At 44.0% G+C, this 15,319-nt stretch overlaps 1 protein-coding gene across 1 annotated transcript; it reads left to right on the top strand.

Moving 5' to 3' along the window:
- Positions 1-381: 381 nt before the first annotated feature.
- Positions 382-2,320, top strand: LOC143986147 (uncharacterized). The gene is made up of 2 exons (XM_077484769.1): positions 382-736; positions 1,945-2,320. The coding sequence occupies exons 1-2, from the start codon at positions 382-384 to the stop codon at positions 2,163-2,165; spliced, it is 576 nt and encodes a 191-aa protein (XP_077340895.1). The 3' UTR covers positions 2,166-2,320.
- The last annotated feature ends 12,999 nt before the right edge of the window (positions 2,321-15,319 follow it).

The raw sequence follows: 15,319 nt of genomic DNA, 5'->3' as shown, positions 1-15,319 counted from the left end.
CCTTATCTCCATTACAAAGAGGGGTGTTGCTTTGTAGTACACTGACAGAAGCTGAGAAAGTGGATAACACTGAAATCTCAGCTCAGGCCACAGGAACTTACAAGGTCACTGGAATTCTGACAGGATTAATAGGTATTTACCTGTACCTGCTGAAAATTTACTTACCGAAATGCAGCCTCCACATGTAAGAACCTTGCTGGAATAGATGACCTTTTTGTTCTTGGGTTTAGATTTACATAAAGGTTGTGTTAATGCAGTGCTCCTTCTAACCACTAGAGGGAGCTAGGGTTGAAGGATCCCTCTTGGGGTAATCTTCTGCACATTGGGGGTTGGGTTCACCAAGCTTTGTCACCATTTTCTGTATCAATCAAACACTGACGAATGTCTTTTTTCTCTTCCCAGACTCTCACGGAACCTGAATATTTCAATATGACGGTAGAGGAATATTTGGCTCATGAAGATGAGTATTCTGAAGATTCTTCCCTGATCAGCGAAGAAGACTCTGTAAACTCAGAGGACCTGGAGGATGCTGAAGGTTCTTCAATGATAAGCGAAGAAGACTCTATAAACCCAGAAGACCTGGAGGATTCCGAAGATTCTTCCATAATATGCAAAGAAGCCTCTGTAAATCAAGAGGTCCTGGAGGATTGGGAAGAGTCTTCCACCACAAGCGAAGAAGTCAATGTAAATGTGGAGCCCATTCCTCATCTAAAATCCACAAAAGATGATGTCATTGGTAAGTATTATAATAGAGAGTTATAAGGCAAGCACAGCAGGGCAATATAATATATGTCACCTACATATATACTATATACACTGGGGTCACCACTATATACACAGACACTCACATATATACTATATACACTGGGGTCACTGCTATATACACCAAGAAGGGTAACTACATAGAGTAAGTAGGTGTTAGAACCCCTGGCAGGTTTCCATTAGGGAGATTCACAATCTCCATTTGATCACCAATGTCACCAGGATGGAAAGTGATGGAAGATCCACCAGGACAGAAATAAACCTTCTGATGGGGACAATGGTCTAGGAGGGGACTCAGATATTTCTTCCTAAGTCTTTCTGTGTTTACAGAACAGAAAATAATTAAAGGGAAATCTCTCCATTGGGACCCTTCCTGTAGCAGTATAGGAACTACAATAGGCAATAGCTTGCAATTAACAGCAGAATTTGTCAGTTGTGTGACTCTTCAGTTGACCGTTGGGCAGCCAATCAGATGGTGTCCGGTGTGAGGCGACAGGTATCAGGTATGAAGGAGATGCATAGACCTGCCAGGCAACCCAGTTGTAAACTAAAGGATTGCACATAACAGACTGACAGAGCTGCTGCCATCATCCCCATCATTGCCACTGGGAGTAGTCATGCGGACAGACGTGTTCTGGGCTCTGTATGGGGGCTGCAGGAGAAGATTCCTTCTATTTTAACATATAGTGTCCAGAACATAACTGCCCACAGGAATCATTCCCCTGCTCCTGTAAAGCCCCCCCCCCCCCCCCCCCACTATGTATTGTTCTATTATATCATTTAAATGAGTGCACTATATAGATTTCTGTATATAGAGCATCACTAGAGTTCAGGTGGCACACTTGTACAACTGCTGAGATAAAACCATTATAGAATACTGGAATGATTGTTATTTAGGATAAGCAGAATGATGGGATTGCAATGAGAGGAAGGAAGAGTAAATCACAAACATACTAAGCAGGAAGCACAGCCTGCATATGTAATGTAGCAGATCGGTGGTCTTTATCACCAAGATCTCAGCGCAGTCAGAGATCACATTAGGATTTCTATCTCTTGGTGGCCACAAACTCTAAATATCGTTCGAGGTTCACAATCATTTTATGTCCACAGATTCTGTGTAACATCAATAAATGATGTGTAAATAGTAGAAATATAAATAATTGCTTTCTTTTTTCTCCCCAGAAGCAAAAAATGACCCAACCGCCACTGAAAGTGCGCACATAGTCCATGGGACTTTATCACCGGTCCCATCCAGCATAGAGGAGAAGCCCAGCGATGAGGAGATATCCAGTGATGGGATGTCCAGCGAGGAGGAGAAGCCCAGTGATGATGAGATGTCCAGCGATGATGAGATGTCCAGCGATGATGAGATGTCCAGCGATGATGAGATGTCCAGCGATTAGGAGAAGCCCAGTGAGGAGGAGAAGCCCAGCAAATTTTCAATGGAAGATTTAACAATCCTTGATTAACTCGGAGAGGGGTCCTATGGGAAGGTGCTATTGGCCTCCCATCCCTCCTATCAACAGAAGTTGGCGGTGACGATGGTTAAACCAGACAGATATCAGCTTCTATATTCCAGAGCGCTACATACTGGAATCAATAAGGGACCATCCATATATCACTCATATATTTGGAACATTCCAAACAGAGGTAAGTCTTTTTATCTCCCAGTCTTTTCATCCTATTCCTGTACTGCTCCCTCTACTGACCCAGACCCTCTAAAATCAATGTTATGCGAATAACAACTTTTTGGCAGTCAAAACTTTCATGAGGATAAGCCTCTCCCTTCCCCCAATGACAGTCTTTGGGTGTATCAATCAGTCCTTTGACCAATGACTGTTAAAGTGTGAGAGGCAGAAGGGAGCCCCATTTGTATCCCACACCAGCTTTTTCTATGGGCCCCGACTGTAGTTGGGGAAGCATTATAGGTAAGAGGAGAACTCTGGAGTGCTTCCTGCAAGGCTGGAGGTTGGTGAAGTCATCTGTATTCATATGCGGGTACAAGACTTTACATGGCCCCAGAGGTAAGATTCCTCATATTAGACTGAATTTTATGGTTTATTATGGGATATAGAGAAGACATAAAGGGGCTCCCCTTTCACTAAATGGAGAATTCCTCCACTGGAGCCCCGGTTACTTTCAGTGGATCTCCAGGCCGGAACTATATCCAACAAAAGGGGGGGATTCTGAGAGTTGTAGCAGTGTTGGAGCTTCTTTGTGGAGGACATTGAGGCCGGGGTGTAGATGGCGGGATCTGTCCCCTCCGATTCACACATACAAATGGGATAAAAGTTTCAGGCTCACCTGCTGAACTCCTACTCTATGCCATGGTGAGAGCTTGTGAACATTGAGCTATTGGGGTCCGTATTCCTTTATCTATCCCCTTTAATATGAACAATTAAAGTGTACCTCAAGGAAAAATTCTCTTCTTTTAGTTTTGGATAGAATAAGGAAGATTTAGACCCTCTCTCTGGTTTTTATTGGTGTCCTCATTAAGGAAGTCACACTCTTTATGTGTACTGGTGACTGTTGCTCATGAGAGAGAAAATAAATGAAATGCAAAATGTTACAGCTGTCCCCAGATCAGGAATAGAGGGAAAATCTTCCAATGGTGACACCTGTTGCAGGGACAAAACTCTAAAAGAAGAATTATTTTCACTTTGGGAATTGTCATTTGACTTCCTCTTGAGTCTCTGGGACAGGAAGTGAAGGGAAGTTTCCCCAACAGCACACAGACAGCAGAAATAAATTGGCAAGGGCCTTAACCCTTCCATACTCTATTCAGGACCTGTAGGCGGCATTAGAATTATCTGGAATAGATGTTATTGGGATTAGATATACATCAATGGTGTGTTAATGCAGTGCTTCTTCTGACCATTAGAGGGAGCTAGAGGTTGAAGGATTCCCCTTGGGGTAATCTTCTGCACATTGGGGGTTGGGTTCACCAAGCTTTGTCACCATTTTCTGTATCAATCAGAAACACTAATGAATGTCTTTTTCTCTTTCCAGATTCTCAACAAACAGGAATATTTTAAAAACGGATATGGAGACATTTATGGCCTGTGAATACCGAGACATTGCGATAAAGAAGCCAGAACAGGAGAACTTCAAAAACTTTTCCTACATCTGCAATAGTCTGAAGCCGAAACTATCGCCATCTCCCCAAAAGGGAAAAAAATGTCCACCTGCAAGGTGATGGTATAATGTGCTAGTATCCATCGCATGGCACATTATGAAGTACTTACTATAAAACCAAGCCCTCCACATTGTCACCGCTAACAGGGCTTCCATCTTCACCCGCTCTTCCTTCGGCTTCACAGACTCCAGCCATTTGAATGGCCTAGCCACGATGATGTCACTCCCACGTATGCACATGGAAGTCACGGCTGTGACACAGAGCTCTAGGGGGACGCCATGAGTATGTGTTCCTTTCAAAGCACATGTGGCGGTGACGTCACCAGCTGCAGCAACATCGAATATCTCTTAACCGATTCACTGTACCTATAGGTAAGCCTTATTATAGGCTGGAGGTACAACTGAAAAAGCTGACTTTACTACCACTTTACACCACTGATACACCCTGTGTAGTGTCAATATTAGCCTTTACTATTAGCACTTTAGATTGTGAACGTCCCATAGACTTTAATAGGGTTCTAAAGTTCACATGAAGTTTAGGTCTGTTCGCAGGTTCTGGTTTGAACCGAACAGGGGGGTGTTCGGCTCATCCTTAACCCTGTGTAAATGTGGCCTAAATGCTAAACAAAATATCGAATTTACGGTCTTGATTTGTGAACCTTAGAAACCCCAAACTGATGATTCAGGGACAATCCGATCGCCTTAGGGGGTCAGGAAGGAATTTTTCCCCCTTTGGAGACCATCTTACCAAGGGGGGTTTTTGCCTTCCTCTGAATCATCGTAAGGTTTCGGGGTCTGAAAAGGCATCATTTCTGAGGAATCACTGACCGATCTCCAATTGATAGACAGACAGATAGCTCAGGATTGCACTACGCACAGAGCTCAGGGTTCAGGATTGCACTATGCACAGAGCTCAGGGTTCAGGACACATACTCTCTCCCAGGGTTGCAGCAAATGGTGGCACATGTGTTTTGCGATTTGTAAACATCAATATTGGGAGTAGCTTTTTAATTTAATAAATTGGATGTTTTAAATATACTACACTATGGATACGCCTCTTTCTTATTTATCATCTGAATAACGCATTCACATTGAGGAAAGTAAAGTACCTGGAAAAGCATCATAAAGCGACACAGGGGCTCACACTGTGAAGGCGTTTTCACCCCTGCAGGGGGCAGGGGATCTGGTGAGTGCAAAACCATCACGTGCACAAAAAAACGCACCGGGTTTTCAATTCCAGGGATTAAGAAATTAACCAACTGTGCACAAGTCACCTTTATCATGTTTTTGGACTATTATATTTTTTATTATTTTATTTTTTATTATTTATATTATTATTATTTTTTTTATATATTTTTCATATATTTCCATTTTTCATATATATTTTTTATATATTTAATGCTGGGCACCAGTCACTTATATTGGAGTTACAACCATTTACTTATTTATTCACTGCCACTTTTGCTTCTCTGTTGTGCGTTTTTTTTTCTAACATATATGCAAGTGTAGAGAGATATATATATATATATATATATATATATACACACATATATGTATGGTTTTTTGTATTAAGACTTTACTGAATTTCTAACACAGATTGGTGGACCCAACACTACACAGAGGTTCTAACACTTAATCAATTTTTCACTTCTATTTTTATCCAATTTTTCACTAATTTTATTTATTCCAATGACCGATCTCACCGAACACCCTTTCTATGTTTTTTATATAATTCTTATAGTTTATTATCCAATTAGGATAAAATTCATTTCTGGTGGTCAAGGCACTACACAGATTCTGATGTAGTTGGCCTTACAAGATTTTGGATAAAGTCACCAACAAATATATCTTAAGGCCCAAGGGTTCTTTCTTCCTTAATATTAGTGGATAAAACTTAGCTTTTTGGTTTGGGTTTATATTCTGCACTTTTTGAGGTATAGCGCCACGTCTACCTACACCTTTCCCATTTCAGGATTGCACTAAGCACAGAGCTCAGGGTTCAGGATTGCACTACGCACAGAGCTCAGGGTTCAGGATTGCACTACGCACAGAGCTCAGGGTTCAGGATTGCACTAAGCACAGAGCTCAGAGTTCAGGATTGCACTACACACAGAGCTCAGGGTTCAGGATTGCACTACGCACAGAGCTCAGGTTCAGGATTGCACTAAGCGCATAGCTCAGGGTTCAGGATTGCACTACGCACAGAGCTCAGGGTTCAGGATTGCACTAAGCGCATAGCTCAGGGTTCAGGATTGCACTAAGCGCATAGCTCAGGGTTCAGGATTGCACTAAGCACAGAGCTCAGGGTTCAGGATTGCACTAAGCACAGAGCTCAGGGTTCAGCCCCTTCTCAGCTCTGTAAGTGAAAAAAAGTTGTGCTACTAATAAAATGCGATAGACAGAATGACTCAGCAGCTAGCATCAACAATCTATTGAAATTCTATAGAAAAAGCGAAAAATAAATAAAATGCAGCGCTAGTGAAAAAATGTAGTGATCTCCAAAACCATATCACAGTCATATGTGTTAAAATAATCCCCAATAATTTTAAACCACTTTAAAGAAACACCATAAACAGCGGAAATGTGCGGTGACACAATGTAACTAGTTCCAAACTGAGGGGAGAGGCAAAACTTAAACCGGACCTTTGAAGGCCCGTAATAGCAAACTGCTTCTCCAAAGTGTGAAAGAAATATATATATATTTTAAGATAATAAAAGCTGACTTCAAACAATTAAAGGAATAGTCCGTGAGTATATATAAAGAATGAACTTGCTCCCTCGGGAGGGCTGTAGTCCTATTAAATAAGTAAGGAGTACTGTCTCTTCAGACTGCTGCTACACCATAAAGCCTGTATACATCCATACGTCACCAATGATAATCCATATGTAGGTAATAAACAGATAAGGTAAGCTTACCCCATAAGATGGACACACACACTATATAGCGGTGGGTCAAATGAGCGTTTGGACCGCCAGATTCAGCAGGTCTTTCAACGGAGACGCTGGCAATATGGAGACGTATTCTAACTACTTCCAAGAGGAACAAGCAGTGGATGGCCGGTACTGCAACCACTCCAAAAGGTAATCGAACCCATGAAGCAAGCCAATCTCTGGATCTCTGGATGTATGCAACTCTCAATGGTATGCAATGGTCGATTCCCACTCATAAAAAAGGGGAGAAAAAAAGGCTTCCACATAACCCTCCAGTAAGTCCATATAAAAATCATAAAAAACACATAACGCGGTAACAAAAAAGAGTGAGTTAAAAACCTGACATGTTTCGAAGGTCCTTCTATTGGGGCATCTGACTCACTGTTGGCCACCACTCTGAATATATTACCCTTTCAATTACCCAGAAAAGAATCAGCTGTGCTTTGCTGACAAGCAAATCCCTCAGTCAGCCAATCATAAGTGTTTCCCACAGGTTGGCGCCTCCCTCCACATATAATTAACCAATCTACACCACTGAGAACATGAGATTGAGAGCGGGTAACCGTGGCACGGGGAGGGGATTACCTCCACTATGTGCATTACCTCCGTGTTATGTGGAGATATATATATATATGTTGAGGGTGTATATTGGGGGAGGCATGTAAATATATATGGGGGATTGTGTGTGTGTGTGTGTATATATATATACACACACACACACACACACACACAGAAACACACACACACAATACCCCCATATATATTCACATCTCTCCCCCAATATACCATCCCCCCATATATATTCACATCCCCCCCCCCCAATATACCATTCCCCATATATATTCACATCCCTCCCTCTCCCCCCCCCAATATACCATCTCCCCATATATATTGACATCCATCCCGCCTTATATATTCAAATCCACCCCCCCCAGTATACCATCCCCCAAATATATTCACATCCCTCCCCCCAATATACCATCCCCCCATATATATTGACATCCCTCCCTCCCCCATATACCATCCACCATATATATTCACATCCCTTCCCCCAATATACCATCCCCCGTATACCATCCCCCATATATATTCACATCCACCCCCCAGTATACCATCCCCCAAATATATTCATATCCCCCCCCCCCAATATACCATCCCCCCCATATATATTGACATCCCTCTCTCCCCCCATATACCATCACCCATATATATTGACATCCCTCCATCCACCATATATATTCACATCCCTCCCCCTAATATACCATCCCCTCATATATATTGACATCCCTCCATCCCCCATATATATTCACATCCACCCCCAGTATACCATCCCCCAAATATATTCACATCCCTCCCCCCCAATATACCATCCCCCATATATATTGACATCCCTTCCTCCCCCCATATACCATCACCCATATATATTCCCATCCCTCCCCCCCAATATACCATCCCCCATATATATTGACATCCCTTCCTCCCCCCAGTATACCATCCCCCAAATATATTCACATCCCTCCCCCCAGTATACCATCCCCCATATATATTCACATCCCTCCCCCCCAATTATATATATATATAGTGCAATAATTGAACACAAGTCACAAAGGAGGAAAAGTGCAGGCACATTATCACTGAGGCAGATCAAGAAGAAAAGAAAAACTCAAATGAAATCTCCGGGGCACGGCCCAGTAAAGACTGATAAGGATAAATTATCTTTGCAGTGGGAAAGTCAAGGGGCTAGCCAGCCATTTACCCCAGATCTCATGGAACGTTTTATTCTGTTTCCGGAGCTCAAAAGTAAGTTTATAGAGCGGGAAAGCATCGTCAATGAGTTTCAAGCAGAGGGACCTTAGAGAGGACTGTGCACCCTTTCAGGATAATAGAATGGCTTTCTTAACATAGAAATAAAGAATGCGGAGCAGTGTCTTGGCATGAGTGGAAATATGTAAGTCCCCAAAAAAGCAGAGAAGCCAGTTCTTGGGATGAATAATGTTTGGGAGGCCTAGCACTGAGGAGACCAAGACACTCACTTCCTCCCAGAAATCTTGAACTATCGGCACAACCAAAAACAGTGTAGGAAGTCAGCCTCCTGGCCGCAGCCATGAAAACAGCTAGCCGAGGGCAGGAGTCCCATTTTATATAGTCTAGCCGGAGTGAGGCGAGTCTGATGGAATTCTTTAATCTGTATAATTCGGTCCTGGGAGGCAATGACAGAGGTTTTAACCACTTGAGACCCGCGCTATAGCCGAATGACGGCTACAGCGCGGATCTCCTTTTCCGGGACTACGTCTATTGACGTAGTCCCGTGCACGAGCGGCCTGCGCGCCCCTTAGGGGCGCGCGGTGCACTCTGTGATCGGCGAGTCTATGAGACTCGCCTGATCACCGATCCGAGGAAGGGGCCAATCCCGACCCCTTATCACGTGATCAGCTGTTATTCATGTGATATAACGGAGCCGGTAATCGGCTATTATTCCTCAGTGCGAGGAGAAAAAAAAAGGGCTGATCACCGGTGGCTGTGATCGGGACATCAGTCCCGATCACAGCCAGCCCTGCCAGTGCCCACCTGCCCCCTCATCAATAAAGATGATTACAAAATAAGTGCCCCCCGTCAGTGCCACCCAGCAGTGCCCACAGTGCCACCCAGCAGTGCCCACAATCTGCCTCAACAAAGGTGCTGCACCCCAGTGCCACATATCCGTGCCCATCAGTGTCATCTACCAGTGCCCAGCAGTGCCACCTATCAGTGCCCATCAGTCCCATCTATCAGTGGTACCTATCAGTGCCCCTTAGTGCCACCCATCTGAGCCATCCATCCATGCCATCTTATCTGTGCCCATCTTTGCCCATCAGTGCCGCCTTATCTGTGCCCATTGGTGCCGCCTTATCTGTGCCACCTTAACTATGCCTCTCAGTGCCCACCAGTGCAGCCTCTCAGTGCCCACCAATGCAGCCTCTCAGTGCCCACCAATGCAGCCTCTCAGTGCCGCCTCATCAGCGCACTTCAATGAAGGAGAAAAATGACCTGTTTGCAAAATTTTATAACAAACTATTAAACATGATTTTTTTTTGCATCTTTTTTTGTTTGTTTAGCAAAAAATAAAACTCCAAGCTGTAATTAAATACCACCAAAAGAAAGCTCTATTTGTGGGAAGAAAATTATAAAAATTTCATTTGGGTACAGTGTTGTATGCCCGCGCAATTGTCATTCAAAGTATATCAGCGCTGAAAGCTGAAAATTGGTCTGGGACTGAGGGGGGGTTTTAGTGTCTAGTAAGCAAGTGGTTAAACGTATCCCTAAACTCTGACTAGTCCTCATTGTCTAGTGAAATATCTAGGGAAGTCCATTTCACCTGAGCCTTGTGAAACCTAGGGTTAATGTCCGTCATCAGGGCAGCGTAGTATGTACAGATCAGTTTATTGGGGTCCGGCTGTCTGAGCAGCTTTTCCAGAGGGGGCAAGTCTGTGGGATCATCCAAAGAGCCAAACTGGGCTTGAATAGCAGGTCTAACTTGATAATAGTAAAAATAGGTAGGACCTCGGCAGGTCAAAGTCTAAACCTAACTGAGAGAAGGTTTTAAAGCCTTGGGCATTATACAGGTGACACAAATATTTAACCCTCTTTGAATACCAACGATTGGGATCTGGGATAGAGTATAATTCTTTTAAATTAGGGTTAAACCACAGGGGGTTGTTGGGAGATTTCAGCCAAGTATGTGTGGAGACTTTCTTAACAATATAAGGAAAGACTGAAAGTGTAGTGGTTATGACCGAGGTTCCAGGGCGGTCAGGAGCCCGTCCCCTGTAAACAATATTATGTAAAGATACACACATTTATAACACTTTTGCAAATAACGTGTGTTAGCGGGTGTAGGGTGTAGCGGCTTCACAGAGGGAATCACACGTGCTGACTTTATAAACCAGGCAACGTTTATTACCAGACGGTGGTAGAAAGAGTATTACAGCACAGCATGGAGGCACAGATATACAGCACCGTCACTTCTGATGTAAGCAGTAGCTTTATTCATCCGCAATATAATCACTCTCCACTGATTGACATAGTATAAACCCAAGCACACAATGCGTTTCTGTAGAGGCTGATATGCACAGTGGTTTTCCTTCAGCAGATGGATATAGGCATCTGATACACTTGTCACTCTCTCACAACGAGGACACCGGATTTATTATCCACAATGGGGAGTCTTTCATCCAGCCAGGACTGCTGATACAGTACTCCATAAGAACCCTGAGCTACCCCTCACAGGCTGGAACAATCTCCCTATCTTCTCCTAACTCTCCCTGACAAGCAGGTTAACTCTCTGTCAGGGCTGGCTTAGCCCTTCCTCCCCTGGGCTGGCCTATCAGCTGTCAGCTAATTGCCAGCTCTCTTCTCTTTCCACAGTTACCAGCTCTTCTCGATGATGCTTGTCTGACCTGCCTATTTAAAGCCTTCCTGCTCACTTTTCCATTTGACTTCGCGTTGGTCACATCACAGGGAACATCTGCGGTTTGTTTCAAGACTGGCTTGCTGACATCCCACCTGGCTTCTTATCCTGCTTGCAGTTGCTCTCCTTGGATCCCTGACTTCCGGCCTGGCTGATTACCCGATCTGGTTAATGAACTTTGGACTGGCTGACTACCCGATCTGGCTATGCTTGACTACACTTTTTTCTATTTAACTTTTTATTTTTATTAATAAACAAGTTTGATTTGATTGTACTTCTGTCTCAGTCTGTTTCATGGTTTCTGACACTCTCCCACATGTGAACTGCACTAAACGTGGCTGGGCGGGCCCAGGTAATTGACTCTATTAATGGTCGTCTCCAGCTGGAGCTCCCCCTGTCACCGGAGCTGGCCTTGTTGGGGATTCAGGACGATGACTAAAGGCCCAGATATACCAAATTACTGCTGACCTACCTCTTATTCTATGCCAAAAGGGAAATTATATTGCGATGGAACGCCCCCTCCCCCCCTACGGTTGGAATGTAGGAAAAGTCGATCAATGCGGTGCTCCCGTTATACAAACTCACCTACATGAATAGAAATTGTCCCCAAAAATTCTCCAAGGTATGGATGGCATGGATGGTCTAACGGGTGGGGTTCATGGTGGGGAAGTGGGACCCCAGCATTCTTTTAATTATTTCTTGGAGGTGGAATATGGATGTATGCGGGAGGCGTGGGTTAGCCGCGCTGGTGCTTGAAATATGGTTTGTAACCTGATAAATATGGATAAGAACTGGTGTCTTTATTTCCCTTTCTTTTTCCTTATAACTCTTTTTTTCCTTTTCTGTTGTGCATTTACATGTTATGCCTGCCAAATGTACACGTATTATGTTTTTGGATTTGGTCCATGTTGGACTAATTTGATGTACCATGCCTTAATTGTTTGCAATAAAGGAACATTCTGGTTTGTTAAAAAAAAACGTGGCTGGGCTTTCTTATATCAAGTATCCACCCAAAAATGGCCGTCCAAATCTCTTGAACTTTGCTTGTCCTATCAGGACACTAGGCATCTCCAAAATTGTGCTATAGACAATATAGAGGCCAAACAGCTCACATAACATATCACATAGGCATTAAAAATAAGAATATACACTTGCTAACCCTCTACCTCCCAATTAGGCTGCCCTGCACCACAGCTGCCTACACGTGGCATTGGCCAACTACAATAAACAAGTCCATCAATGTAAGATTAAAACTCCAGTGAAAGCTGTGGACCAAAGTGTGAATTGTAAAAATGGAATGAAACTTACCGCTTGATGTTATCATTGTTTTTTTCATCCAGGCGGTTCGTCTGTCGGTGATAGGCTGCCATCACACTCCTTTTAATTCCCAGAAGGCAGCACATCCTGTCATTGAGCTAAAAATAAAAAAACACCCATAAGATTTTTTTTTTTCATAAACTAGCAATAAAAAAAACAAAACAGCAAAGATAATACAATTGAAATTGCACATACTTGATTAACGAATTCTTTGCCCTGGTCGGAAAGAATTTGTTGGGGACAGCTATGTTGATATATCATGGAGCAAAGACGCTGACCCACCTCAACAGCCGATTTAGATTTTAGAGCATAAGCTTCCACCCACTTTGAATAGTAATCTGTAGCAGTCAGGATATATTGATAACCATCCGCTGTTTTGGGTAAATGGCCTATGAGGTCAATGCCGACCAGCTCCCAGACAGCAGACACCTGTGATGAAAGACTTATGATTGAATGTGTTTTATACATACATACATACCACAGAATACATTTACCTTAAAGGGATTGTAAAGTAAAATTTTTAATTTTTTTAAAAATAATAAACATGTTATACTTAACTCCACTGTGCAGCTCGTTTTGCACAGAGTAGTCCCGAACCTGGTCTTCTGGGGTCCCTTGGCGGCTGTCTCTGCTTCCTCCCGCAGGTACTTCTCACGATCATGCAAGCTCCCTCGCATGGTGAGAAGCACATGGCCCCGCCCCCAGCACCATTGGATGTGATTGACAGCGGTGCGAGCCAATGGCTGCGCTGCTTTCAATCCATCCACTCCAGCCAATCGGCGGCCAGGCTGAGCGGCGAAGAGGACGGCGGGGGCGAGTGCGGGATATTCGAGGGGTCAGGTAAGTAAAACGGGGCGACTGGGGGCGCCGGCACTGTCAGATGTTTTTTCACCTTAACCACTTAACCGCCCATTGCTGATTAACGGCTTCAGGGCGGTTGTTTAACTCTGAGAGGCAGTTAATGAACGGCCTCCCAGAATTCTGCTCTTGCGCGCCCCCTGGGGCGCGCACACGAGAGCATCACGGATCACGGTAATCGCGGCTGATTACCACGTGATCGCTCCGTCAAATGACAGAGTGATCACTTGTAAACAAACCATAACATGACGCCGGTTCCTCCCTCCCCCTCTCTGTACCGATCGGTACAGCGGAGGGGGAAGAGATCGGTGTCATGCATCTGCATCTGCAGTGCCCACATCGCTGCTCACCGAAATGTAACCCCTCAATTCCCTGCCATTACTCTGCAACACTCTGCAATACCCTGCAACACTCTGCAATGCTCTGCAACACCCGCCAACACTCTGCAACACCCGCCAATACCCTGCAATGCTCTGCAACACCTGCCAATACCCTACAACACCCGCCAATACCCTGCAACGCTCTGCAATGCTCTGCAACACCCGCCAATACCCTGCAACACCCGCCAATACCCTGCAACACCCACCAATACCCTGCAACACTCTGCAACACCCGCCAATACCCTGCAACACTCTGCAAAGCTCTGCAACACCCGCCAATACCCTGCAACACTCTGCAACACCCGCCAATACCCTGCAACACTCACCAATACCCTGCAACACTGCAATGCTCTGCAACACCCACCAATACCCTGCAATGCTCTGCAACACCCGCCAATACCCTGCAACACCCGCCAATACCCTGAAACACTCTTCAATGCTCTGCAACACCCGCCAATATCCTGCAACACTCTGCAATGCTCTGCAACACTTGCCAATACCCTGCAACACTCTGCAATGCTCTGCAACACCCACCAATACCCTGCAATGCTCTGCAACGCAATACTCTGCAACGTCATACTCTGAGATACCCAGCCATACTTGGAGATACCCAGCCATAGTCGGTGATACCCTGCAATACCCAGCCATAGACATCCCCTCCCTCCCACCGCCCTCCGGTGCTTCTACCGACTCGCCAATACAATCAAAGCCAGAATCTTTTTTTTTTTTTTCAGACTTCCCAGCCTAGAGGTGAGATGCGGGGTCTTATTGACCCCATATCTCACTGTAAAGAGGACCTGTCATGCCATATTCCTATTACAAGGAATGTTTACATTCCTTGTAATACGAATAAAAGTGATCAAAAAATCTATTTTTGGGGAAAAAAATGTCAAACTAAAATAAATAAAGTAAAATAAACAATAATTTTTTTTTTTTTTAAAGTGCCCGTCCCCATGTGCTCGCATTCAGAAACGAACACATACGTAAGTCCCGCCCACATATGAAAATGGTGTTCAAACCACACATGTGAGGTATCGCTGCGAACGTGAGATCGAGAGCAATAATTCTAGCCCTACTCAAAACATATAACCAGTAAAAAAAAATTTAAATAGTCGCCTATGGGGATTTTTAAGTAGCGACGTTTGGCGTTATTCCACGAGCCTGTGCAATTTTGAACAGTGACATGTTGGGTATCGATTTACTCAGCGTAACTTCATCTTTCACATTATGCAAAAATTGGGCTAACTTTAGTGTTTTTTTTTTTCAGCACAAAACTGTTTTTTTTCAAAAAAAAGCATTCGAAAAATTGCTGTGCAAATATCATGCGAGATAAAAAGTTGCAACGACCACCATTGTATTCTCCAGGGTGTTTGCTAAAAAAAAATATATAATGTTTTGGGATTCTATGTCATTTTCTAGCAAATAAATGATGATTTTTACATGTAGGAGAGAAATGTCAGAATTGTCCTGGGTGCTCCAGAACGCCTGA

Source organism: Lithobates pipiens, unplaced genomic scaffold (genome assembly GCF_037356315.1).
Source record: "Lithobates pipiens isolate NorthernLeopardFrog02 unplaced genomic scaffold, aLitPip1_a1.2 Scaffold_1, whole genome shotgun sequence".
Lineage (NCBI taxonomy): Eukaryota > Metazoa > Chordata > Amphibia > Anura > Ranidae > Lithobates > Lithobates pipiens.
Note: the sequence above shows the minus strand (reverse complement) of the source record. Positions and strands in the feature narration are given on the sequence as shown.